The following is a 26,654-nucleotide window of genomic DNA, read 5'->3' as shown; positions in this document are numbered from 1 at the left end:
TTAGCAAGTCGATGAGTGGCCCTGTACATGGGAAAGGTCTGTAGAATGGTGGAACCTTCCTAGACAGTGAGTCCTGGAGCTCTGCTGTGTCGAAGTCTGAAAGAGACCACACAGCTCACCCTGCATGAGGAGATGGGACAGTGGGGAATCCATTCTTACTGGTCTCCAGTGAGTCCCAGCAAGCAAGGACTTTCTAAACTGGCATTGATGGGGACCCTGTGGCACCTGGGCACTCAGGACCTGAGACACATCCAGAAAGCCCCAGGGTAGTAGTAACCCAGAGCTGAGCCGTGTGCTTAAATATCAATGCCTTAAACCAGCTGGTGACAAGCAGGCCCTGCCACCTACCCCCATCCCCCAAACTTCCAACTGGAACCCAGATCTGCTCAGCCCTGCCAGCATGCAGAGACGGGAGAGAGCTGACAAGATTGAGTAACCAGAGCAGCGGTTTAACAAACTCAAAATCCTTAGAACTTGCAGAACCTTGTGGGGACAGCGGAAGATCGGAAACCTTTACAGTCACCTTGGGAGGTGTGGGGGACCTGGATGTGCCCACTGCCCTTCTTCTGCATGGACACACTGAGGTAATGGGTATGCTCCTGAACGCCGGCTTGGAGCTCTCTGGGTTCAAAGCTGCCATGTGTCTGTATGCTGTTGTCTGAGCTCAGGTTTGGTCCCGAGGGCTGCCTCAAGCAAGCGGGAAGCTGGTTTGCCAGATGGTTTGCTCATGCTGGGCACTGGTTTTTACATTTTGGATGGTTAAGAGGTCTGTGGCCAATGTCCTCTCTAGGCCTGGACCCCAGGTTGCTCATATGATACAACATGATCTGAACCTTGGGCCTTTTTTTTAAGATTGTCACTCTGTTCTGTCTTTCTACACATCAGTAAGAGAGGAAGGAGGAGGGGAACCTGTGACAGATGGAGAAATACCCATTCTGGCTGTGGAGAGCACTCACAGAGCCCTACATTCATGGATGCCCTACTTCCAAGTTCCAGGCCGTGGAGACTGGGCCGGGGTGCCTTATGATCCCCTGTCTTTCAGGTGGGGACCTTATTTTTAGTACCAATTTGCATGAGGTGAAACTGGAATTTTGAGTGCGCCCAGACACCTGCTGGGGTCAGCCAGCTGAGCAGTGAGGGGCTGCACCCTAAGCCTTTGCTTCTAACACTGAGAACACACTAAGCAGCTGGGTGGAGAAGTACAACCAGGATTCTAATCCTTTTTCTTTGAAGAAAACGCTTTGAAGCATCCTACCAGCCCATGGCATCTCAGAGCTTCTTATCTCAAGGAATGTCTGGTGGGGAGGCCCTTCCCAGGCAGGCTTCCAGAAGGCCTGGCCCTGTACAATGGTGTTCCAGGAAGCAAAGAACCCTACAAAGATGCCCACTGTAGTCCCTGCACAGAGCCTGGCTCCTCTGCAGAACCTCAAGATCCCAGCATCCTCCTCTTCCCGCACTGTCCCCATGACTTGGGGGCCAGGCCTCCACATCTGGTAGGTAGAGGATTCTCAGACTCTGAAGAACTAAGCTTCTCCAGCTGCTGCCAGACTGAATGGGGTTGCAGCCCTGAGATCCCACCGGGCAAAGGCAGGCACGCAGCCCCAACTGTAAGCCGGGGTAGGGTCCACCAGGGAGGACAGGGGAGAAAGCCTGAGGATGCCTTCGCTCCTTTTATTTGGGAGTCGAGAGGAAATTTGGTTCCCAGGTTGGGAGAGGGGAATGCAAGATGTCAGGGGCAAGCTGGGGACCCCGCGCTATGGAAAGAGAGTGCGTGGGCTTGCCCGGGCTGCACGAAGGGTGGGGGTAGGGCTCGAGCCCCCGAGGAAGGCCTCGGTCTTCTAGGGCCTGCCAGGGCGTGCACGGTGCACCGGGGTCGCGTTTGCACTTAACGGGGGGGTCGTCGCCGGCTGCAGAGGGCCTCGGGCCCGGGGCCTCACTCACCTCCTGAAGTCAAAGGGCATCGTGCCGCCGAGCCGGTAGGAGCGTTGCAGGCCAGGCGGGCCGCAGCGCCGCGTGGGTCCGAGCCCGCTGCCAACGCCTCCTCGGCCGCCCCGCCCCCGCCAGCCGGCCCGACACTCGCCACTCGCCACTCGCCTCCCGCCGCCGGGAAGTGACGCTCCGCGCAGCCCATTGGGCGCCGCCACATCCCCCGGCCGCCCCTTCCGCCGCCCGGTTAAAGGGGCCCGAGGGCTGGCCGGGATGGGAAGGCCCGAGAGTGGGATGCTACCCAAGCCCAGGTCTCCAAGACTCACGCTTTGGTTCTTTTTGGCCTCTGATCCTTTTTTCCTGGGCTAAGTGGGGCCTCAGGGCAAATCCCTCTGCCTCTAGCAGTGGATTTTGTGCTTGTAAAACAAAGCCATTGCGTTGTCAAGATCAGAGAGAATGCTGCAAATTGGAGGTCCTTGCTTGGTGCTGGTTCTGGGTGAAGGTTAAAACTGGGCGATGGGCAACACAATCCTGGATTGAGACAGTCCACCCATCTCCCACCCAACCCTTGCTTCTTAGGAAAAGCCTTCTGGCTCCCAGGATCTACCACCACCCCTTTCTCTATCTGCATAACTGCTAACCCCGCTTCTCATAGGTATCATAGAAGACAGTTGGGGCCCCGATTTTGTGAACAGCCTGCCATCTTCTGAGAGCTTCTCCACCTGTTAGGGTTGAGCTTGGCTATCTGCTTTTATCATCTTTCATTTGGGGTTGGTGTCAACCAGTATTTATTGAGCATCTACTTGCCTAAAGTCATGTCCATGCAGGGTTATCCAGAAGCTCTGAGTATGCACAGTTAGAAATGGCAGTGCCGATTGCCCCTGAAAGCCTCGGTCTTTGGAAACACTGAAGTACAGAAAACAGCTCCCTCAACTTGCTGGAGGGGGCAGCTGAACTCCTGGGAAGAGGAAACCTCAATTGACTAGCCTCCACCACATTAGCCTAAGGGCATGTATGTGTCCTTTTGTTGTTTCTCTTAGTTCCTAAGTGATGATGTAGGGAGACCCAGCCCTCTGTGGGTAGCACCATTACTAGGCAGGTGGGCCTGGGACCAGAAGCTAGCTGAGTGTGAGCAATGGAGTCTGTCAGCAGCCTTCTGTCCTCCACAGGTCTTTGCTTCACTTTCTGTTTCACGGTTCCTACCTGGGTACCTGCCCAGATTTCACTCCCTAAGGGACTGTGGTGTGGAGCCAAATAAATCCTTTACTCCCAGAGTCGATCTGGTGGGAGTTTATCCCAGCAAAGAAAAAGCAAACTAGAACACGCATATAGGGGAAATCTGACTTCAGAACTTCCCTGGGTTCTGCTGCAGAGGCCTTCTTCAAAGTTGTGATCTAACTGCCAGTGGTGGCGCACACCTTTAATCCCAGCACTTGGGAGGCAGAGGCAGGCAGATTTCTGAGTTCGAGGCCAGCCTGGTCTGCAGAGTGAGATCCTGGACAGCCAGGGATACACAGAGAAACCTGTCAAAAAAAAGGTGGGGGTGGGGTGGGGGGACTGGAGAGATGGCTCAGTGGTTAAGAGCACTGATTGCTCTTCCAGAAGTCCTGAGTTCAATTCCCAGCAACCACATGGTGGCTCACAACCATCTGTAATGGGATCCGATGCCCTTTTCTGGTGTGTGAAGACAGCTACAGTGTTTTCACATACATAAAATCAATAATTCTACCAAAAAATAGTTTAACAACAAAACAAAAGTTGTGATTTAAGACAACAACTTAAGGAAGAAAGTGGGCCCCAAGTTCAAAAGGCAGGTTGGGGGGAGGGGCAGTGACCTGACATAAAAAGCTCCTTGGTCTCCTGAAGGATTCGGATGGGCAGCAAGATCCAGGGTCTGCAATGATGGAGCATCATTCTACCAGTTTCTTTTCCTTCTGACAACTGGAATCCCTCTTCCAGCCATTCATTCATTCATTCATTCAACAAGCACCTGTGCCCCATGCTCTTATGGGAAATGAGAAAATTTCAGCCTGTTGTGGAGCCAGAGAGCAGCAGAAAGAAAAAGCATCCTGGGCCTTCCAGAACCACTGGGTACAGATGAACCCAAGACAGAAGTTGTGTGGTGTGGGCAATTGATCTCATGTCTTCCCTTTCAGAAGGTGACCCAGAGACTAGCTCTTTGGACATCTCGGGAACTATCCTCATCTTTAGCCCAGACCTCCCAAAGCATCTCAGACGTGCCGTTGAGCATGGCTAAGGGTAACAAATGCCCAGCAAAGTAAATGAAGACAGGACTGACTGCTGTTGGTATTTTTTTACACAGAGAGAAAAGGCTCCCAAGTTTCAGATGGGCACATAGAGACTTGCATTTCACAGCTTCCCTTGCAGCTAGGTATGTCTATGTGATTGAGTTATTGAAATGTTACGGAGACGGCGGCTTTAGGAAGCGTTGATAGACGTTCTTTGGCCTATGCGTTGCTTTACCCAGCTGGCTGCCTAGAACATGGATGCTACTATCTTGGACCATGAAATGAAAACCACGTGGAACAAAGCAACGAGACAGAAAGAGCCCAGGTCTTATCACTCAGTCGTTCTATGTTTTTATACAAGACAGAAATAAGTGTCCATCTTATTGAAACTATTGTTGTTTTGGATTGCTGAACACTTACACTGGAACTCAATGGTAACAGTCATGTCCAGCAGTCATGACTGCTCAAATACTGCACAGAGAATACGCCAGTCCACTATTACCTAATGTCCTATGATTTTCCTTGGGAGAACTTGACACAACTCAGGACTGGATTAACTGGTAGTAACTGCACCCCCAATTTGAGTGGAGGCTTCCTGAGGGAACGTGGATGGCCATCATCCTGTTCCATAGCCACCCAGAGACTCAGTGTGTATAGAGAGGCACATTTCTACAGCAGAATGGTCACATGGTCTTCTCATAGGTCAAGAGAGGATGGAAGTGGACTGGCCATGTCACAAAGAGACCTTGTGGGGACTTTTGAGGTCTGGAAGCAAAGTGGGCTGCCCATCTCCTGTTAACCCACCCAGGAGACCATGGAAGATGGAACAGAGGGAATCAGACTTGGGCCACACGGCGTGGGAATACTCTAGACCTCTTTGAACACGGCAGCAGCTGGTAACAGTTGAGTTAGGGAACTACTGATACTGTGGCATCCTGTGGTAGTCAGTCAGCCTCCAGTGGTCTTCATCTGCCAATAGCTCCAGTCTCTTGAACAGTCACTTCCCATAGTGAGTAGGCCTGGCCTGTATAACTCAACAGGATACTGTAGGTGTGGCTTCTGAGACTAGGTTCCAAGAGGCGTCATAAGCCTTTCTGAGGGAAGTCCCAGTACCATGCCCTAAGGATGATCAGTCACCATTCTCTTAGAAGGGACCACACAGCAGACCTGAGGACTCCTGCCACAGCCAGGGGAGGGAGCCCTGCAGGAAGCCTACTGAACCCAGGGCACACACCCCAGAGCTGCAGCCTGGTCCATACTTTAGCTCCAGCTCTAAGGGGATCCTGAGCCAGAATTCCCCAGCTAAATTGCTCCTAAATCCTGACCCTTAGCAACTCTATTATAACAAGCATTTAGCCACTGAAATTGCTGGTAATCGGTTACATTGCAATCAAGGGACACACACTGGCACTTTTCTTCCTCCCTCACTCTGGCAAGCCTGGACAAACCACTTTTAGAGTCAGAGAAGTCTCTAGCTGGGTGATCTAGAGGCATTGCTTAAATGGCTATGCCCAAGCCTGAAGCTAAGGGTGTTAAGTTCTTATATCTGTGGCAGATAGCCTGAGGCTGCCCTAGTGATTGGAACTTCAGGTGCTGGGATCCTGGGTCATCCCCTCCCCCGAGCCATGGGCTGGATTTACTAGTTTGTGCCAATGAACAGAACACCACATATTGATGTCGGTTCTGAGATTATGTTACAAAAGATAGCAGCTTCTGTCTCAGTAACTCATTACCTCTTGGGTCAGTTGCTTGGAGAAGGGAGCTGCCCGTTCTGAGGCTGCCCTCCAGGGATGCCATGTAAATCAACAATAATCATGTGCATGTGATTGAGCAGGGACTGGTCAGTTCCAGCTGCATCTTGGGACATTGCAGCCCCGCGGGTTAGCTTGATTGGGCCTCTGAGATGCCCTGACCAGAGGCAACCCAGTCGATTCTCACAGGACAGCAATGTTTTTAATCTCCCAAACTTGCCTTGATCCATGACACAACAGCAGGTAGCTTGTAAGCAGCTGCTCTACAAGTTGTCTGAGAATAGAAAATGCCTGGCATGTAGTAGCTGCTCATTAAATGTTTGCTGAATAGATCAGTCTATAAAATGAGTGTCCGTAAGGAAAAAGCTTTCCTTGACCCCACATGCTCACTCTCTTCCACCCATTCCTGCCAGAAACATAACTGCTCGTTGTTGTTTTAGGCAGGGAATATCTGGGTTGGGTTTGTTTTCTGTAATGAGATACTAGTTCCTGTTCTATAGGAGTGGCTGGCTCAGCCTGGTCTGGATAAAAAGGATTAAAATACAATAGTCCTATGTCAAACTCAGCAAGGACTTAAAGGAACTTAGATCTCAGAAAAACAGGACTCTGAAAATGTATTATTCTTTCTTGCTCCACTGAAGCCCTCTGACCAGCCAGAAGGTGCTTGCTCACTCCTTACGGGGCTATTCACTGTCACCTCTTCATGGAACGTGTCCTGCATGTGGAGATGAACATGGCATAGCTTTGATTTCTAGAAACCAGGGATGAAGTTAGCAAAGGTGTGGGCCCATGACCGCAGGCAGAGTACCAATGTCAGGTACAGAGTAAGAGAAAGTCCGAGGGCTGAGCATCCCAGGGGAGGAGGCACCCAATGCTAAGCCATGGGGATGTTTGAACTCTTCCAACTGAAGGTGGTAAAAATCATCTCAAATTAATGTGAACTGTCCACGTCAGGAGAGAGGAAGAGAAGGGGAGGGGAGGGGACAAATGGGAGAGGAGGGGAAAGGGAAAGGGAGAGAAAAGGGAGTGGGGAGAAGGGAAGAAGAGGTGAGGTACCTGTGGCCCTGGGTGCACAGCCTCATCCTGTGCACACACACCAAATCGGCGCAGAGTAGCTGTCTAAGGCAGAGTAGCTGTCTAAGCTGTCTAAGAGTAGCTGTCCGGGTGGTATTGCTAGAGACAGTGTAGCGGATATTGGAAGGCTAAAGTATCTGATAACTTAGACAGGAAATTAGGGAAGGCTTCCAGGAAGAAGAGGAGTCTGAGCTAAGACAGGAAGAACAAGAAGAAATTAGTCATGGGGAGACATAATGCTGTCTCCCCATAATGACAAATTATCCCCGCCAAACCCACATGTTTCAGTGCCTGACCACCGGGGGTCTGGATCCCCAACATGGACCTCTGTAGAACATTGCTTGTGACATGGTGAGGGGCAGGGGAGATTGGAATAGATTTTTCTCATAAATCAGTTTCTGCTATGAGTTGAATCTGAAATGTCTCCACAGGCTCATGATTTGTTCCCCCAGTGTATGGGGCTGTTCTGAAAGTTGCGGGGAGTTTGCTGGTAAAAGTAGGCCTTTAGGGGCCTTTGAAGACAATTCCCACTGCTGGGCCTAACTCCAGGCTCTCTCTTACAGCATAGGCCGAGTTGCTCCCACACCAGGATGGATGGTCTTTCCCTTAGCTCTGAGACTGTGAGCCAAGATAAACCCATCTCCCTTTAAGTGGCTTTGTCCAGGTATCTGGTGACAGCAATGACCAGCAGAGTCTACACTCTTGGTAAAGAGCTGGAGAACGGCAGGCGGGCTGACTGAGTGGGAGCTAAACAGTAGAGGATATGGAGGGTCATGTGAAATATTTTTTAAAAAACATTTTTTTCTAGGCAGTGGGGGTTTGGCAACATTTTAAGTTAAGTCAGGTTGTAGTCATTGACTCTAGAGTTTGAGATAGCCCAAAAGAACATTCTTTTTCCTACCTGTGTTCTGTCTTCACTCCAGGTGGCTGGCTGCACAGAGGGAGTGGTGCCCACCCAAGAAAGAAAAGTACATTGCAGACAGGAAAAACCAGAAAGGTGGAGCCATCTAAGCCCTCTGACCCCAGATATGGAGCTAAAGGATTCAGATTTAGCTCAGCTGGGTTTCGATTTTGTTATGGTCTGGTATATCCCATTCCTCCTGTTTCAGAATGATAATATATGTTCTATACCACTGAATGTTTAAAGTATGTAATTTGCTTTTTATAATTTTTCTCTGTATAGCCCTGTCTTGGAACTAGCTCTGACCTCAAAAAGGCTGGCTTCAAACTCAGAGATTCACCTGCCTCTGCCTCCTGAGTTCTGGGATTTAAGGCTGCTGACACCACTGCCTGGCTGTACTTTGCTTTTAAATAGTGTTGAGACTATGGTAGACCCTGGGAACTTGAAGTTGGACTGAATGCATTTTGCATTATGGTATGGCCATCCACCTATGGGGACCAAGGAGCAGAATGTAGTGGTTTGAGTGAGAATGACCCCTATATGCTTGTATTTGAATACTTGATCCTCAGTTGGTGGAAATACTTGGGAAGGATTAGGAGGTGTGGCTTTGTTGGAGGAGGTACATCACTGAGGTACATCTTTGAAACTTCTAAAGACTTGAGGCAATCCTACTGTAACTTCTTCCTGCCTCCTGCTTGTGGATCAAGATGTGAACTCTCAAACCAGGTGTGGTGGCATCCACCTTTAAACCCAGCACTAGGGAGGTAGAGGCAGGTGGATCTCTCTGAGTTTAAGGCCAACCTGGTCTACATATAGTGAGTTCCAGGATAGCTGAGGTTACACAGAGTAGTGGTTCTCAACCTCCCTAATGCTTTGACCCTTTAACACAGTTCCTCATGTTGTGGTGATTGCCAACCATAAAAATACTTTTGTTGCCACTTTGTAACCGTAATTTTGCTACTGTTATGAACTATAATGTAAATATTTTTGGAAATAGAGGTTTGCCAATGGATTCATGATCCACAAGTTGAGAACCACTGATACAGAGATACCTTGTCTCAAAAAAACAAAAAAACAAAACAACAAAAAAAGATGGCTGTTCCTATCACCATGCCTTTTCTCTGCCATCATGAACTCTAACCCTCTGAAACCACAAGCCCAATTAAATGCTCTCTCGGTGGTGGTGCACGCCTTTAATCCCAGCACTTGGGAGGCAGAGGCAGGCGGATTTCTGAGTTCGAGGCCAGCCTGGTCTACAGAGTGAGTTCCAGGACAGCCAGGGCTACACAGAGAAACCCTGTCTCGAGAAAACCAAAATAATAAATAAATAAATGCTCTCTTTGTGAGCTACCTTGATCATGGGTTTTTGTCACAAAAATAGAAAATAAGAGCCGGTCTCTAACTCAGCAGTCAGAATCCACCCTTCAACCATGTCAGGAGTTAAAGAGAGTCTAAGAAGACTAAAGGAAAATCCCCATCATGCAAAGCAAAAAGGTTAGGGTGAGTACATCCTGCTTTGATAATTTACAGTGCCTGCCTGGTGGCAAGAGAGGAGTTGAGGTTGAAGAAGGTTTCTTAGTCTCTAAGCAAGAAGAGAGGTAGGGGGCAGGCAACAGTCTGGATGCCTGGTCTATACAGCGAGTTCAAGGACAGCCAGAGCTACAAAGAAACCCTGTCTGGAAAAACCAAACAAACAAGTAAACAAACTAAAACTTAATCCAGATCAATGTCTCTCTAGTGACATTACGCAGCCGCTAGCTGATTTAAGCCACCATTGACTTCTTTCACTTGAATCAAATGTTGATATCAGATGGATTCCTGCCCTCTTTCTTGCCGAATACATCCTACTCCTGACCCTATAACCAGAACCGAGTCCCATGTAAGTCAGGCATACTCCTCCTCTACCCTCAAAACCCAACGACGCTCCTTGTCTCACAGAGTAAGAGACTAGTGGTTCTCACGGCCGCAGCCTGCAGGGCTTGCCTTACTTTCCCATCTGACCTCCTTTCCCATTCCTTCATCTGCTTGCTTTGTTCTAGCTACAGTGAATTTTTGGCAGGCCTCAAACACAGAAGACATGCCCCTGCCTCAGAGTCTTTGCACTGCTGCCCTTATTCAGCACCCTCTGTGTCTCTGAAACAGAGTTTTAAAGAAAGATAGTATGGAGCCCGGAGAGATGGCTCTGCAGTTAAGAGCACCTACAGTTCTTTCAAAGGACCAGAGTTCAGGTCCTTTGAACTCTACCCACACCGGATAGCTCACAACTGCCTGTAACTCCATATCAGGGGGACTCAATGCCTCTGACTTCTACAGGCACCTGCACACTTGTGTACATACTCCCCATCCCTCTCTCTCTCTCTCTCTCTCTCTCTCTCTCTCTCTCTCTCACACACACACACACACACACACATACACACACACACACAATTTGTTAAAACAACAAATCCTTTTTAAAGCATACATAGTATGTGAATACATGAGCCAGCTGTGCAGTAACTTACCAAGTGCCTGGGAATGAGTTTGCTGCTGCTTCTCCGTGCTGACAGCCCCGCAGGCGTGCTTACAGGAGTCTCACCTCAAACTCAGGAAGCATGTAAAATACTTCCACGTTGACTCTGCTGTCCCTGCGAGAGGTTTTCAGCCTCGCCATCATCTTCAGGGATCAGTGTCTTACACACAGTCTGCCATCTTTCTGAGACTGTAGGATGCTATGACTATGTAGTGTTGGGCACAAGGAGGTGTTACAACCAGGGACCGGGAGACCTAGACAAGGCAGGTGGCTCAGAAATGGAACAAAGGCTTCTATAGCTTCCCACCACAAGAGCAAATACCCAAGATGAAAAACTTACAAAGGTAAACACTGATTTGGCCTCACAACTTTGGAGGTTACAAAGTGCCATGATTTATGGCAAAATACAGCCTCATCACTGGGAGGCCTGGGACCTAGGAAGACTGTTTATCTCTCTCGGGAGGAAGCAAAGCACAGGGTAAGGGCAGGGGTCAGTTTTAACTTTAGACAGCACACCTACAGAAGACAAGCCTTCAACCCACAGGTCCTTGGGAGACATTCAAGATTTAAACAGTAGCAGAGGTTTGCATGAGCTCATGGGTTTTAATATGTGTGCAGACGGATAAATGAATGGATGGATGAGGTGTGGATGGATAATAAAAAGGTGCATAGCGTGTATAGATATGTACATCGCTCCCTAGCTCTGTAGCCAGTCTGGGAAGGACTTGAAGAATCACACACCGTCTAAATCTGAGCAGCAGACTCACACATCACACACAGGGCTCCTAGCATCATGGGGAAAGTACCAGGTGAGTCTGCAGCCTTGTCTTTAAATGTCAGAAGGAAAGACATGTTCACCCCAGACTCCACTCACCACACACAGGGCTCTCAGCATGGGGAAAGTACCGGATGAGTCTGGAGTCTTGTCTTTAAATGTCAGAAGTAAAGACATGTTCATGGTATGAGGGGGGGGGCGTGTCAAAAGGGCACAGGAGTCAGAGGGAAGGCACTCCCAGTAGCAACATCTGGGGCAGTTTCAACATCACCATCAATGGTGATTGTCACGGATGACCATATGGGAGTAAATAATGATCTGCTGGTTTGTATTGCTAAGCATAAAGACATAGCTGAACAAATGGACAAGTTCTTCTTCCTCACAGTGGGGTACGGTACCAGTTGGGAATCTGGAAGAAAGAGTAGAATTACTACCCCATGTGTCACAGCTGCATAGGTGATCAGGTGACATTCAAGGACAAAGGCAATGCTGAGGGTAGCATTTGTTCCAACCAGCATTCTTCAGGCCTCCTCTCTCCAAGACACTTGAGGGGCTGGAGAGATGGCTCAGAGGTTAAGAGCACTGGCTGCTCTTCCAGAGATCCTGAGTTCAATTCCCAGCACCCACATGATGCCTCACAACCATCTGTAATGGGATCCAGTGCCCTCTTCTGGTGTGTCTGAAGACAGCTACAGTGTACTCATCTAAACTGTCAATACTTTGTGCCTGGACCCTGGAGGCACCACATGTATCTGGAGAATGGCAGCCACACACGCAGTAGGTACTCATGTAACATCAGCTGGCCCACTCTCGTTTATAGTGTGGAGAGGAGACACAAATGTCCTCCTGCCTTAGTGGCCAGCTCTGTATCACATACGTGTGCATGGATGTAAAGGAGTACATGTAAATGCAGTGTTTCCAGTTTGTCACACACTCCCCATAGCAGAGAACCCACCTTGGTCCCTGACTCCCGAGAGGTGAAATTCTAACACTTTCAGTGTACGTTGGAAGATGCTGGGTGCATTGGTCTGCTTTCTGAGCCCTGCCTCCTGCCTCCCTTGTCCTCACTGGGTCTCTGAACCCATGTCCATTTCCCTTGCAAGGCGTAGCTCAGACCTTTCTTTGATGACACATTAAGGCAGTGGTTCTCACCCTTCCTAACTCTGTGACCCTTTAATACAGCTCCCCATGTTGTGGTGTTGCTATTTCATAACTATCATTTTGATACGTTTATGAATTGTGATGTGAATATCTGTGTTTTCCAATGGTCTTAGGCAACCCCCCTGAAAAGGTCATTCAAGACCCCACAGAGGTTGATACCAACAGGTTGAGAGCCACTGCATTGGCTGTGTTGGACACTGGCTGCATTGTCTCTTGATGGTGTGCTTTGGACTATGCTGAGACTACATTTTAATCCGGTCCCTGTCTCGCCTAGGTTCTCAAGGTGTGTGTCCCAAGCAGGTAGTGAGCCGCTCTGGGCCTCATCTTACTCATTCCTAACCTGGGGTCGGTGGTGGCTCTAAATCAAGTCCTATGGCCCTATGTCTGGAATCTAGCTCACACCCTGCACTCACTGAAACTCTGCTTTTCACTCTCGGGAGACTATTGGTGGCAGCATCCAGACTACAAAGAGGGATCTTTTGTACAACAAGCACACGATGACCCTGAGGTCTGAGGAGTGGGCATTCCCGATACATTTCTCAGGGCTTTGAAGTTCGTACTCTTGCAAGGTCACACCCAGGGAGTGCTAACCTCACCTGCAGCGTCAGATAGCTCACGTAGGCTGTGTGACTCAGCACCAGCTGCTCACCTCCAAGTCATTCTGATCTGACCTGGAGCTCACCTGGCCCTTCCTCCTCAGTCCTCTAGTGATGTAGCTAGGTGGGGAGTGGGGCAGGCTCTTCCTTGCATTACTCCGAAGGTTTAGGACCTCCCCATCTCCCATGATCCAACGTTTCTCCTGCTTCCTAGCTAAACAAGGGGAGTCTGTCTGGGTTCCAGTGTCCTAAAGCCTGTGTGTGTCACTGTGTGGGTGGCGCTGCGCTGACGGAGCTGATGTCCGGAGACAGGTGTCTCTGCCCTCCTGACTGATGACTGTCCTTGTTTCCTCTGGGTGGGCTGTGATGCCCAGTGTCAGGCTGAGCTCCAGGAAACAGGAAAGCAAAGGAGGCTGGGTGACTCTGAACTCACTCACCACAGCAGGCCACCCCTGTGAGTCTCTTCTTTTGTAAACTAAGGCTCTGGGTGAAAAGCCTTCTTCCTCCTTTCCATCCTCCCTCATTCCTTTCCTTCTGGGAAGCCAGAGAGCTCTTTCCCTCCAAGTGGAAGTACTCAGCTCTCTGTGCAGTGACTGATCCTATAAACACGAACATTCTAATCTGCTCTGGTGCTTCAAGCCAGCTTTATGCTGTCAGGGGAAGAGCCCCTTTGAAAAAGTGGTTCACGGCAACCGCAAGTATTGATGAACACAAAATAGGGTCAAAGGCTTCCAAGGGAGAAAGCTTCCAGATCAGTATGGGATCCAGGGATGGATCCAGTCTTTGCCTCCTTAGGTCAGCTTGGTTGGGGTTGCCCAGTCCCCATTCTGACCTCAGTTTCTTCCTCCTCAAAATGGAGCAAGTGAGGATCAGGATGGGCTCTGTCCTGACTGCCTTGGACCTGCATCTGGCTGGATCTTGAGCCTCATCCGGGTCTCCAGGTGTCAGAGGCTCCCTGCAGGATCAGGGACTGTGATCAAAGTCTCTCCAGGCCCTGTATGTGCATTCCATTCTGTTCCCACATTTTCCCTCCTTTACACGAAGCTACATTTTTAGCAGGGCCTTGATGCAGCTTCCGACTTAAGTTAAATTCAAGCAACCTGGCCCCAAGCCCCAGGAAGTGTTTTAGCGTAGACAGGATGTAGACATCAACTGTATCCTGCCTGCCCCCCCAAGAGTAATGCCCTCCATTGTTCCCTGCTGGAATGGAGGGGCCCAGTCTTCTTCCGACTCCACCCCTCAGAATCATGCAGTAATCGGGTGCCCTCTGGTACAGTTCAGAAAAGAGAAATTTGCTTTGGAAATGTTCAGGTTTGATTTTGCCAAGTATTTAATTAAAGGACTACTATTTGTTAAGTTTCGAAAGTACTCTATTTGAAAAGACAGTCAAGCAGGAGAAGAGGCACACAGGACAGCGAGGTTCCTACACTCACGCTGCCTTGGCCATGGCTACCATGGCTGATGGCTTCTCTCATTACACTGGGTTTTTTTTTTTTTTTTTTTTGAGGGGGGGCAGGCAATGGGGGCTGGAGGTGAGCATTCCTTGGCTTTTCCAGTCAGTAAACTCGGGACCAGGATCTGAGGAAGAACTTGGAAGGCAGTCGTGTCACAAGATCCTGGTTAAAGACCCAGCTTAGACCCTCTGGTAGTCTCCACAGGTGTCACAGCCTTGAGAGAGCGGTCTGTTGTTAAAATTCATATCAATTGGAGATTTCTACCCCACCTTTGATAGTTTAGTTCCCAGACAAAAGACACAAAACTTTTATTTATAATAAGCCTCAAACGGCATTAGAGGTGGGCAGATGCCACCCGGAGATATAACTTGCTGTGTTCTGCTTGAGCTGCTCTTACTCTGATTGGCCAGCCCTCGTGACCATATCTTCATGATCCTATACCCTAGGGCATCTTCTTCTCTCTTAGTACATGGTACCTAAGTACAGGGAGCCAGCCACATAGCAGAATGTAGGTTAAAACAATTGGGTTATCTAAGTTAGGATCTTGTCAGAGTAGAGCCTAGCTATATGGCCAAGGTATTTGTAAATATATTTTGAGTCTGAGTCTTAGGTCTGGGAGCATGGGCCTGGGAGGAAGAACCTGACCGAACTTCTACAGGGGTCTACCATGAGAGCCTTTCAGTCTATTTTTGAGCCTGACAGAAAAGGGCATTTTTACAAATATTAACTGAAAGACTACAATGGGCCAGAAATAACTCTGGCCCAGACTTGGTTTGGAATTAGCCTGAATTAGGAAATGAAACGGCACAGACACTGGATTTTATTGTGTGAGTGAGTAGCGGGCAGCTAGCACTGACCCAACACTGACTTGCCATCAGGGCTCCTGTCAGCTTTTTTCAAGTTATTTTTTGTTTTGTTTTGTTTTGTTTTCTCGAGACAGGGCTTCTCTGTATAGGCTTAGCTGTCCTTGGAACTTACTCTGTAGACCAGGCTGGCTTCAATCTAAGAGATCTGCCTGCCTCTGTCTCCCGAGTTCTGGGATTAAAGGCATATGCCACCATGCCTGCCTCTTGCAATTAAGTTTTAATACCTAAGTCAATTCATAAGGAATCTGCATAAATTGGAAAACTTTACAGATAAAGCTCTTGGTCCCAACTGCAACCTTTGCTTTCTCTCTCTTTTTTCTTTTTTAAGAATTATTTTATTTATATGACTACACTGTAGCTGTCTTCAGACACACCAGAAGAGGGCATCAGATCTCATTACAGATGGTTGTGAGCCTCCATGTGGTTGCTGGGAATTGAACTCAGGACCTCTGGAAGAGTAGTCACTGCTCTTAACCGCTGAGCCATCTCTCCAGCCCTGCTTTCTCTTTTGGTGTGGTAATTTTATTTTTAATTTAATGTGAATTCTTACATGTCTTTTTTCATGTACCACATACATCGTGTTCCGTTTAATAGTACATACATGTAACTCAGCCACCTGTTTGGGGTCGGCGGTTCACATGGGGAACTACTTTAAGTCAGTCATTTTTCACATCATAGGACGTCTGAAAACTCACATCAACTCATTCTGCAGATGAACAACCAGAGGCTTAGACCACACTAGGGCCTTCCTGCAGCAGGTGAGCCATGATGCTTGTGCAGGCAGGCCTTGGTTTTACAGTTTGGTCTGCACGTGTCTTCAGTGGCATCTAGGGTGTCCTCAAGGCCCACAGATGAAAGGCAGTTGAGAGATAGTCAACTTCCAAGAGGCAGGACCTGCTGGAAGAAAGTTAGGTCATGGGGATGGATGTTACTTTGAGGGGGATATTGGGATTTCAGTTGCTTCCTGTCTTTCCTTTTGTGTCCTAGTCACCATGGGATGAACAGTCCATCCTCTTCTATCATGATGCATTTTAGCACCATAGATGGGAACCATCAAGACCAAGCAACTAGAGACTGAATCCAGGATCTGAACAAACCTTTCCGCTCCATAAGTTGTATGTCTTCAGTATTTTGTCACAGTGGTGGAAAGTGAACATAATACCCTTTTCCTAGTCTGCCTGTGCTTGGATGCGGTGGCTCCTTTTGGCCTGTGGGTGTCATTGAATGGCAAATTACTCAAAGGACAGAGGATCTTAGTAGAAGGAACACATTTGTTCCTCCCTTCCTTAGAATCCTTTCATGGGGTCTCAGGGCTCAAATAATGTGGTGAGTCCTTCTACCTTGTAGAAAAGAATGTTTGAGATATAACCACAGCTAGGCTCAGCTTTATCATCATAATTCTAGAAAAACAAACCAAAAAAAAAAAAAAACCTGCTTATAATTCTCCTCCTGCCAAGCTCACTCAGCCCTCTTTGCCTGGAAGGCCAACTCCCAGCCTCTACGTATCTGACCTCAAGATTTCCTTCTGATTGGCCAGCTTGGTGCACAAGGCCTGACTGGATGGCTTTCTCTGTGGTCCACAATGCCTGGAGCTCCTTCAAGGGGGTCGTTGTCTCTTTCACCCCAGTCTCAAGTCCCCAAGTCCCCAGCAGGGCTCCAGGTTCTGCTTATGTGTCTGTGAGACATGTAATGAGTCGTGTCTGTGAGACGCTCATTCGACAGAATGAGTGATTGGGTGTGTTGTCTTGATGGAGACTTCCCCTGCTCCTGGGAGATAAACTAGGGACACAAGAAGGCAGTGCTGGTCAGAGAGTCCTAGGGCAGTCGCAGTGTCTGCAGCATGGGGACTCATGGAGCATATTTCTGAAACCATCTCCCAGCCCAAACCGTTCTCCTTTGCATCTCCTTCATCTTGTCCTTGAAGCTGTTGAAGGAGGATTTGTGCCAAGGCTGTGCTCTGTAATCTCGAAAGAGCTGGCTGAGCTCTGTGGCATCTTGTTGGTTGAAAAGCCAGTGGTGTCAGAACCTCTACCCACTCCTGAAACTGACAGGGATTTCCTGGGGGGCCTGGGGAGTTGGCTTTAAGAGAACAGCCGCCCCCTTAAGATAATGGTCAGGCTGCATCACCTCCAAGCAGCACTTCGCCTCAGATTCTATTGTTCCTGGCAGAGCTGGGGGAAGCCCGGATGCTCTACCATCTCCTCTCACTTCCCCTTTCCTTGAACAAATCAGAGGGGGGGGAAAAGCTCTTTATTTCTTTTCTCTCTCCTTAACATAACCAAACACCGCTTTCCTATAAAAAAGTATTGTGGAGTGTTTTTTAAATAGACAGAGATCAGAATATCAAAGTCTCCCTACTGAGACGTCAGCGTGGTGGAGTGTTCCCCACCTGCCTTCTATACAAAACATTTTAAAGGTTTCACAAAATATACATTTATCAAAAGCGAATATAATACACATGTAAAATATGAATACCGGCATACCCACGGCCAGTGTCTCAAAAGCCCTCATGCCTCTCTTGGAAGACATGTCTCGACTTTCTAGTCCACAGAGAACCGCTACCTTGGATTTGAGGTGGCCCATCCTTATGCTTTGCCTTAGAATTTTAAATCTGTCTGTCTAGTTCCCAAATGTGATGGTTTGAATTTTCTCTAATTGGAGAGTGACGTTTCATAACCTGCCCTTTTCACTCCCCAGTGGGGCACATGCCCTGTTCACTCTGTTCACTGCTGTATACTGAGCAGTACAGCGTATGTACATACAGTTTCCCAAGTTGCCTCTTCTAATAATGTGGACATTTTCTAGGATTTTCTTTTTCAACTTCAAAACATGTTATTAAACACAACGACATGCATTTTTATCCCAGCGAACATGTGAGAACATATATAGCACCCATTTTATTATTTCTATCTTTTTAGTGGGGGTTGAAATAATCATTTTCAATGTGCAGTTTAGTGGTATTACACATTAACACTGTGTTTCCATCACCTTAAGCTGGTTAGGTTTTTTTTTTTTGTCAACTGACACATTTGGGAAGAGGGAACCCAACTGAGAAAATGCCACCATAAAACTGGCCTTCAGGCAGAGTCTATGGGGCATTCTTAATTGATTAATGATTGGTGTGGGTGGAGCCAGCCCACTGTGGGTCATATCACACCTGGGCAGGTGGTCTTATGTTGTATAAGAAAGCAGACTGAGCAAGCTACAGAAAGCAAACCAGTAAGTGGTATTCCTCCATAGCCTCCACTTGAGTTCCTGCCCTGACTTCCCTTCACCATGATTGTAAGTATAAGATGAAATAATCTCTTTCTCTTCAAGTTGCTTTTGGTCCCAGTGTTTATCATAGCAACAGGAAGCAAAACGACTTAGTACTCACCCCCAGGACCTTTTCATCTTCCCAGACTGAAACTGTTCCAACTCAGCAGGAACTCTCAGGTCTTCAAGGTGGCTCAGTAGGGAAAGGTACTTACTGTAAACCCAGTAAACCCAGTGACCCGAGTTCTCTCCCTGAGACCCACACGGTGGAACGAGAACTAACTCCCATCAGCCTTTATTTGGGCTCCACAGGCAGCCTCCCCCCAGAAAACAAAGAAATAAAACAATAACTCCATTGCTCTGGCCCTCAGCCCCACCACCATTTTGCTTTCTGCTTCTGTGAATCTGACTACCTGGGACTCTCGGGAAAACGCACAAGCAGGGCACGTCTCTGTCATCTCATTAACACAATGCTGTCAAATTTCACAGAGGTCATGTACCTGTCGAGACTCCTTTCCTTTCAAAGATTGAGTAACACCCCATCATGTGAATTTTATTAAATTTAGTATGAAGTGTCTCCAACTGTTCACTGCTAACATAGAGCTAAGCAATGAGCATGTTAAAATATTTTTATTTTTTGAAATTAAAATATGTGTTTTTCTATAATCACATCATTTTCCCCTTTCACTTTCTTTCCTCCAATACTTCCTGTGCACCCACCTTTGCTCTCTCCCAAGCTCATGGCCTCTACTTCTTTAATCGTAGATATATTTGTATCTGCCCACTCCATATAAGTTACTTGTATGTGTAAGATTTAGGGATTGGGTTGGTGTTGGGTAACAGTCTGGGGGTTTCCCCCACTGCTTCTTCCGTTCTCAGCACTCCTTAGTTGCCTGTGGTTCTTATCCTGGGGCTGAGGACTCATGAGCTTTCCCCTTCTGTGTCTCTTGCTGCTGTCCTTATTCAGGTCATGCAGATGCAGTCATGTCAATGAGACTTTATGGACATAGCCTTTCTGATGTTTCTAGGTCTCTCACAGCAGACTTCCAGTTCCCTTGTCTATGAAAAACTGTCCTGCCCTCTTCTGATACAGTTGATATTTTTGTATTAATTGTATAGTTTAAAGTTGCTATACTCAATAGGAGGTTTGTCTTAGAACTTGGGACTTTATAGGCAAGAAAAAATAAATAAAACACACACACACACACACAAACGTGTGTGTATGTATCCACCTACCCACCCATCCATCCATCCACCCACACATCCATCCATCATCTATCCATCCATCCATCCATCACATCCACCCACACATCCATCCATCACATCCATCCTTCCATCCATCCATCCACCCACACATCCATCACATCCATCCATCCATCCATCCATCCATCCATCCATCCACACTTTCTATCCATCCATCTATCACATCCATCCATCCATCACATCCATCCATCACATCCATCCTTCCATCCATCCATCCACCCACACATCCATCACATCCATCCATCCATCCATCCATCCATCCATCCATCCATCCATCACATCTATCACATCCATCCATCCATCACATCCATCCATCACATCCATCCATCCATCTTTCTATCCATCCCATTGTATCTAGAGCTGTCCTTACAGCAAGGTGGGAGGATGCACTGACAAACACATCAGCCGAGAACGGAAGCCCAGCTCACCAAGCACGCCTCCTGGTAAAGCAGCTCGCTATGGATTCTGCTGTTCCACCTCCTGACTGGAAACTTCAGTTCACTACTACACTGAAGAGTTGGAGAAAGCTCCACGAAAAGCCAACATTGAAATCATGATTTCTACTGACTGCGTACTGATGTCACACCATTATAAACCTGAACACCAGCTAAGTGCCATGATCAGAGTCAGGGATCAACTGTGCTTACCCCCTCTGCTTATCCATCCACCCTGGATAAACCCTTATGTGGCTTCACCTCCTGGTGACTGTCAATAATATCACAGACGATGTCCATTCAAATCCCCACTGTCAATTTGGTGCACACCGAAGTAGAACTGCTCTGCAATTGTTTTCCTTTTGACTTGTCGAAGAATCCCCGCACTGGTTTCCAGGGAAGCTGAGCTATCTTACATTCTTGGCAGTGATGCCTAAGAAATCCAATTTTCCTGTACAGTCATTAACACTTATTATTTTCTGTTTGTTTTTTTTTCTCCTCTTTAATAGATATGGATGAGGTGAGTCTAGGATATTGATCATTCTTATTTCCTAATGTTCTTATACCCTAATATACACCTATACGCCCATGAAAATGTCCCAGCTACCGTACTTAGCAGCAAAATTACTGGGAAGTGAGATACATGTGACATCTTCATGGTGGCAATGCCAACTACATTGCCACCAGGAGCAGATGGCTCTGGCACTTGCCACTGCCGGATTCTTTTTGGCTATTGTGTGTGGTTCTGGGGGTTGACCTCCGCTCGGTTCTAGTTGTCCATTTGTTAATCCCCATGCCAATCCCATGCTGGTTTGTGTAGCCAGTTTAACATGTTTTTATATTTGATGGGTCAGTTCTCCATGGAGGCAAGGACTTCTCCATTGAGCCACATTCCCAGCCCAGACTCTCAATTTTCACTGGCTTGTTGGGCATGGCATTGCATTTCATTGTGGTTTCAATTTGTATTTCTATAAGTAGTGAGACTGAACGGCTCGTCACACTTCCCTTGGTCAAGTTTGTTTTCTCTTAGGGAAGACATCTTTGGGTTTCTTTACCTGTTCTATTGGGTTGTCAGTTTTAGTTTTAAGGTGTTTTAACCTACCCCAAATCTTAATTATTTATTGATTATACATTGTAAATATCTTCTACATTTCTCTTTTTCATTTAATCCCTTGTGATGCTTTTTTGACAGGCAGAAATCATTTCAACATGAGCAAGTGTGTCTGTGTAGTTGTTCTTTCTGTATTTTAAGACCCCATCTCTACCTAAGATGGTAAATATAGTCTATGTTTTCTTGCAAGAATTTCACGGTTTTTCTTTACATGTAAGACAAGATCTGGAATCACCTGGAAGTGTGTGTGTGTGTGTGTATCTGAATTTGTACATGCATGGGTGTAGGTGTGTTGAGTGTGTATGGTAAATGTGTGTGGATATTTGTACGTGCATATGTGTATGTATGAGTGTACATGTATGTGTGTATGTGCATCTGTGTAAATGTACATGTGTGTACGTATGTGCATGCATGTGTGTAGATATGTGAGTGTACATGTATGTTTGAGTGTACATGTGAGAGAGAGAGAGACAGAGAGAGAGAGAGATTACATAGTTTTTGTTACAGAGTCACAGCTTATAGCCTTTAACAGAAATCAGATTTTCAAATATATGTGGCCCACTAGGGGCTTTCTGTTCTAGACATTATTTGTTAATTCCTATGCCAATTTTATGTCATCTTAATTATGGCCACAGTAATAAAATTTGGCATTAGATGAGTCAGTTCTGTGTCCAGAATTCTGATTTAAGGGTATCTTAGCCTTTCTTGACTCTTTGCTGTCTGTCTAACTGAACACTCAATTTACTAAATTATATGAAAAGCTCTATTGAGCTTTCATAATTTACTAAATTATATGAAAAGCTCTATTTGATTGGAACAGACAGTAATTTGTATACATTGTCATTTTTTGATCATGAACATGCATTCATCTCTATCATATTCATGTATTATACCCAGATCTCCTTTAACATCACCTAATTTTATAATTATAATTTCATAATTTTCCTGAAAAGATGATCACAGCTTACATTGGAATATTTTATACCTGTGATTGCTTTTGTAAATAGTATCTTTTAAAAAGATTTATCTATTTAGAAATTGTGTGTGTGTGTGTGTATGAGTGCAGGTGCTGTGGAAAGTGCATGTTGGGAGAAGGAGGTGGATTTCCTGGAGCTGGAGTTACAGGTGGTGTGAGCTGCTCAGTCTGAGTACTGGGAACCAAACTTGGGTCCTCTGGAAGAGCAGCAGAAGCTCTTAATTGCTGAGCCATCTCTCCAGCCCCGTGGAAATACTACCATATACCCCGTTTAGGCTTGTTAAAAATATACTGTAGTTTCACGGTGTCTAAGGTGTTTGCTTATTACAGGACACTCTTTATCAATAAATAGTTCATCATAGTCACAGGAAAGAATGTGTATAGACATTTTATGTTTCTGGGCCTTACTTTGTTCTTGTCTCCTTAGGTGTTTAGTTACCCCCACCTCCACCCCCCCAGGCGCTTCACTGAGCTCTGAGAAGTTTGCACTGTGCCAACCACCAGCACAGTGATCCACAGGCATCACTGCTCCCTGCGTTGGTGAGGTTTGTCAGGTGGAGGTGGTGCTGAGCAGCCGCTCCATGGGACAGCAGAATGAATGGCTAACATGGAGCCTGGTGCTAACGGAGCTCAGCCCAAGCTTGCTCTTGGGCTTTCTCAACAAAAGCCTTTCCTTTCCCTCTGCCTCGCCAGGACTTGATTATTCTAGCTGAAGTCAGTGCTTGAAAAGTTGGGAAAGAAAAAGTGGGCTTTGCATTTTCAGTTACCCTTTCTCTCCTCCAACTCGTTCCCCATGCTCTTGTTGGGGTTAAAAGCAAGTGGTCAATGCTGGGTGGAGGGCATGGGGGAGTGGGAAGTGAGGAACCTGCATCCCAGACAAAGCTGCCACCATGCAGCCTCTGTAGCCAGGACCCCTCCCACTCTCAGCTTCTCCTTGTCGCCAGAGTTTTCACATGTGTTCCCTGGTCTCGCAGCCTCCTTCCTGATCTCATTTTGTCTCTTGAACAACAAGTCTTTCATCTTAATTCTACCATCTGATGATACTGAAGGCAAAAAGCCTTCCTTGATTTCCTTGGTGCCTGAAGGATGAAGTCTAAAGTTACCGCTTTGTTTTTCCAGGTTCTGCATGAACTGGCCTGGTTAATTACTATCACGCCTTGGCTCCCGCTCCATGAGTTATACACGTCAGCAATTTACACTGCAAAATTGCTGAGTGAGAACCATGCTTTTGGCAGTAAAAGCCCACAGGCTCAGGGAAGTAAAATGACTTGAATCAGCAATACCTCAGCCCGGAAGTACGGAGCTGGATCTGAATTCAAGTCTCTGACTCCCAGGATCATAGATAATCTCATCACCTTGCTCCTTTCACCAAAGTATAAAACCTGATTTAGCTTAACATCCCGACGGCCCCGGGGGAACACAGGCCCACTCATTCCAGTTCGTTTGCTTAGCTTCTGCGGAAGTGAACCAGAGGGTCTGAAATAGGACAGGGAAAGGACAAAGGTCAAAGAAGCAGCCTGCGGGAGAGAAAGTGTGGCTCCCTGGCTCTTTTCACCTAAAGCTGAACTCCTCCTCAGATTAGGAGGTGGTGATGTGGATGGGAGGGGCAGGGTGGGGCAAGTGGTGACATCAGCAGAGAGGATGATGGGATGACGTAGCCTTTTAGCTTGGATTGAGGAAGTGAGTACAACCAGGAAGTAAGGGCTGGAAACAGTGTATCTTAAAGTCCTTGTTCTGGCATAGGAGAAACCTGAAGTAGTAAAATTGAGGATATAAAGGATTTACTAATTTGCTTAGGAAATAATAAGTTACCCAAACCAGAATTTCGCTAAAGGAGCACTGCCTCCGATATGACTGAAAGATAGCCGTGTACTAATCAGGCTTCTTAGAATCTGTCAGAAGGAAATTGTGTAAAATAATTGAAGTTTAGGGTTGCTAAGAGTTTATGCTAATGTTTTATTCACCAACATTGACCTCCAGTTGGACTCAATTCCCATAACAAAAGGAGACAACCTGGACTTACAGTCAGTCATTAGCTCTATCCCTATATCAGAGAATATGTCTCAAGGGGACAGTATCAGGTCCCAATCATCAGTAAGTCCTGGTCTGTCGTTAAGTTCCCTGTCCACTTAGAAGGAAAGTCCCAATTCTGCCAGGTGGCCCAGAGGAACCTGGGTAACAACTACTCAAAAGGAGCAACACTGATGTACTTAAATCAGTCTGGCAGTGTCTTTGTTGTGTGAATCCCCCATCTGCCCGAGTGGTTAGACTTACAGTCTCCTGACTCTGCTTATGTTGTTCAGAGTGTGACCTGGGGTCAGGACCTGAAAGAGCCATAAGGATGACAGCATATGTGGAGTGTATAAGCCCTTGCTAACAAGGAAAGTTTTGCTGAAGTCCTAGTCCACGCACAATGGTAACACAGCACATCATGGCAGAGGTGCATGATGGGAGCACAGCTGTCTACCTCACAGCAGTGGGAAACCAAAGATGGAAAGAAAATGGTTGAGGCCCCAGCATCACCTTTGAGAGCATACCCCCCATCCCATGGATGGCCAGAAGACTTCTCAGAATATCCTACCTCTGAAAGGTTCTGCCCCATTCGAATAATACCACTCTGGGGGCTGAGTGGAGGCTCTGACCCAGATCCTAGCAATTCTGTAAAAGTTTTCTTGTCGCTCTTCTTTGAGAGTGAGGAAGGCCTGGGTGGTAGCCCAGCCCAACTGATTTGGGGTCAAATGCTCAAACTTTTAGCTGTGGTCACGGGATGAAGGGTGGAGACCTGTATGGGAAAGAAGGAAGATTAAGAAAATACCAAGGGTGTTAATAGAGTTTCTAGGAGACTTTAAAAGCCCAGAGCATGTCACAGCTGCCTTGGGTTGTACAGGAACTTCACCGTAAAGTCTTGCAATATGGTGCGCTCAGTCACAAGGTTTTGTCTTCACCATGAAGAAACTTATAAATAAGAAATTTATAAGTAATAATGACCAGTCTTTGGATACAAGATGATGGGGTGCTTGATAGTGTTTGCCTATTTCTGTGGTACAATTGGTAGATTTTAATCTACCAACATGACACTAAGACAGTTAAGTATTCTGGAAAATCTATTTCTCAAAACAGGTATCACCCGGCTCCAACTCTCCCCACCAGGATGCAGATGTCATCGAAAGAAGGAGCTTGGCCTTCCTACTCCACACAATGTCACCAATGTATAGCAGTCCCCGGGACCAACATATGGTTTGGCAATTATCTATTAAACAAAGTGAATTCTTTAATCCAGCCTGGGGGCTTTGTGAATTGGCTATCTCATTGCCCTGGTGATTCTGATGGCCTCTTTGCTTGCATCCCTCTGTGCAGCTCTCCCAACAGCCATTTCGGTCACATCTCAGGCCAGACAGCCCCATCCCTGGGTGGTTTCTGCTGCCAGGCAGACTCAGCCAGAAGCGTGGACACCTGTGTTCTTGTCACGTCTGTGTGGTTGTGTTCGATTTGGCCCCTACCACCTGCCCTCAGATGGCTGCTTCTTCCTCTGCCCGTGGCAGCTTCTGATCCGTGTGGCTAATACCTAACAGGGCTCATACACCTCATATCCTGCAGGATGGACGGGAGAAGAAGCTTCTGAGACAGAAGGGTTAGATACCCACCTACGCTACCATGTGTCCAAAGGCTTCTCTTGCCTAGAAAGAGTCAAATTCTCTCTATGTGAGAGAATGGAGAGACTGATGAGCAAAGGCATTCCTGCCTCCAAGTAAGGATGATTAAAGAATGCTGAGAAAGGGCTCTGCTGGAGGTTCCAGGCACGAGAGAGACCTCTCGAGCTGAGGAGGGTGTTTAGGGGGGCGGGGACTGGCCTTATCGGAAGATGACAACCCCTCATTCCTTACTCGTTAGATCATCTAGCTCTGGGAGCAGGGCGAGGTGTCACCATATGAACCCCAACTTGACTCACTGCTTTTTAGAGGTCATAACCTGTTGAAGGAGGAGAAGGAGGTCTGGCAGGACAATATGTCTGTGAAACAAATGGGGCGACAGCAGGGAGCTGCATCCCAGACAGTGCTGGAAGGGCTATGTGAGATTCTGTTGGCCCAGAGCTCAGTATAGAGGTCAGCAGCATACGGTAATCACTCAGTGAAAGCAGGAAAACCTTGTGAGTGTGGATTATCTGTCTGATGCATGGATCTATCCTCTGTCCCTCCTCTGGATCCCCAGAACTGAGAAATGCTGCCTGACAGACAGGCACCCAATGTTCGTTGGAGGAACCAGGGAACAGATGACATAACCATTTTCTGGTATCAGCTCGGGGAAGACAGCTCTGTCCCCAAGCCCAGCTTCTACTTCACGTTGCCGCAATCC

At 47.2% G+C, this 26,654-nt stretch overlaps 1 protein-coding gene and 1 long non-coding RNA gene across 7 annotated transcripts in view; one reads left to right on the top strand and one right to left on the bottom strand.

The window, feature by feature from the left end:
* Positions 1 to 2,097, bottom strand: part of Ergic1 (endoplasmic reticulum-golgi intermediate compartment 1) — a 93,171-nt gene extending 91,074 nt beyond the window's left edge. The window contains exon 1 of the mRNA XM_034505072.2: positions 1,942 to 2,097. Within this exon, the coding sequence (XP_034360963.2) occupies positions 1,942 to 1,961 (20 nt within the window). The 5' untranslated portion in view covers positions 1,962 to 2,097. The remainder of the gene's footprint in view (positions 1 to 1,941) is intronic.
* LOC143442843 (uncharacterized) lies at positions 347 to 25,580 on the top strand. Of its 6 annotated transcripts, none has more exons than XR_013111383.1 (4): positions 347 to 584; positions 886 to 1,042; positions 1,234 to 1,607; positions 7,924 to 9,247. It is a non-coding gene; the product is annotated as an uncharacterized LOC143442843 (long non-coding RNA). The 6 variants fall into 6 exon arrangements; XR_013111381.1 differs by lacking the exon at positions 7,924 to 9,247 and adding an exon at positions 25,422 to 25,580 and having other exon boundaries at positions 431 to 584; positions 1,234 to 1,493; XR_013111380.1 differs by lacking the exon at positions 1,234 to 1,607 and adding an exon at positions 7,564 to 7,705 and having other exon boundaries at positions 431 to 584.
* The last annotated feature ends 1,074 nt before the right edge of the window (positions 25,581 to 26,654 follow it).

The sequence above is a fragment of the Arvicanthis niloticus genome, chromosome 6 (genome assembly GCF_011762505.2).
Source record: "Arvicanthis niloticus isolate mArvNil1 chromosome 6, mArvNil1.pat.X, whole genome shotgun sequence".
Classification (NCBI taxonomy): Eukaryota; Metazoa; Chordata; class Mammalia; order Rodentia; family Muridae; genus Arvicanthis; species Arvicanthis niloticus.
The sequence above is the reverse complement of the archived record's forward strand: the minus strand, read 5'-3'. Positions and strand labels throughout refer to the sequence as shown.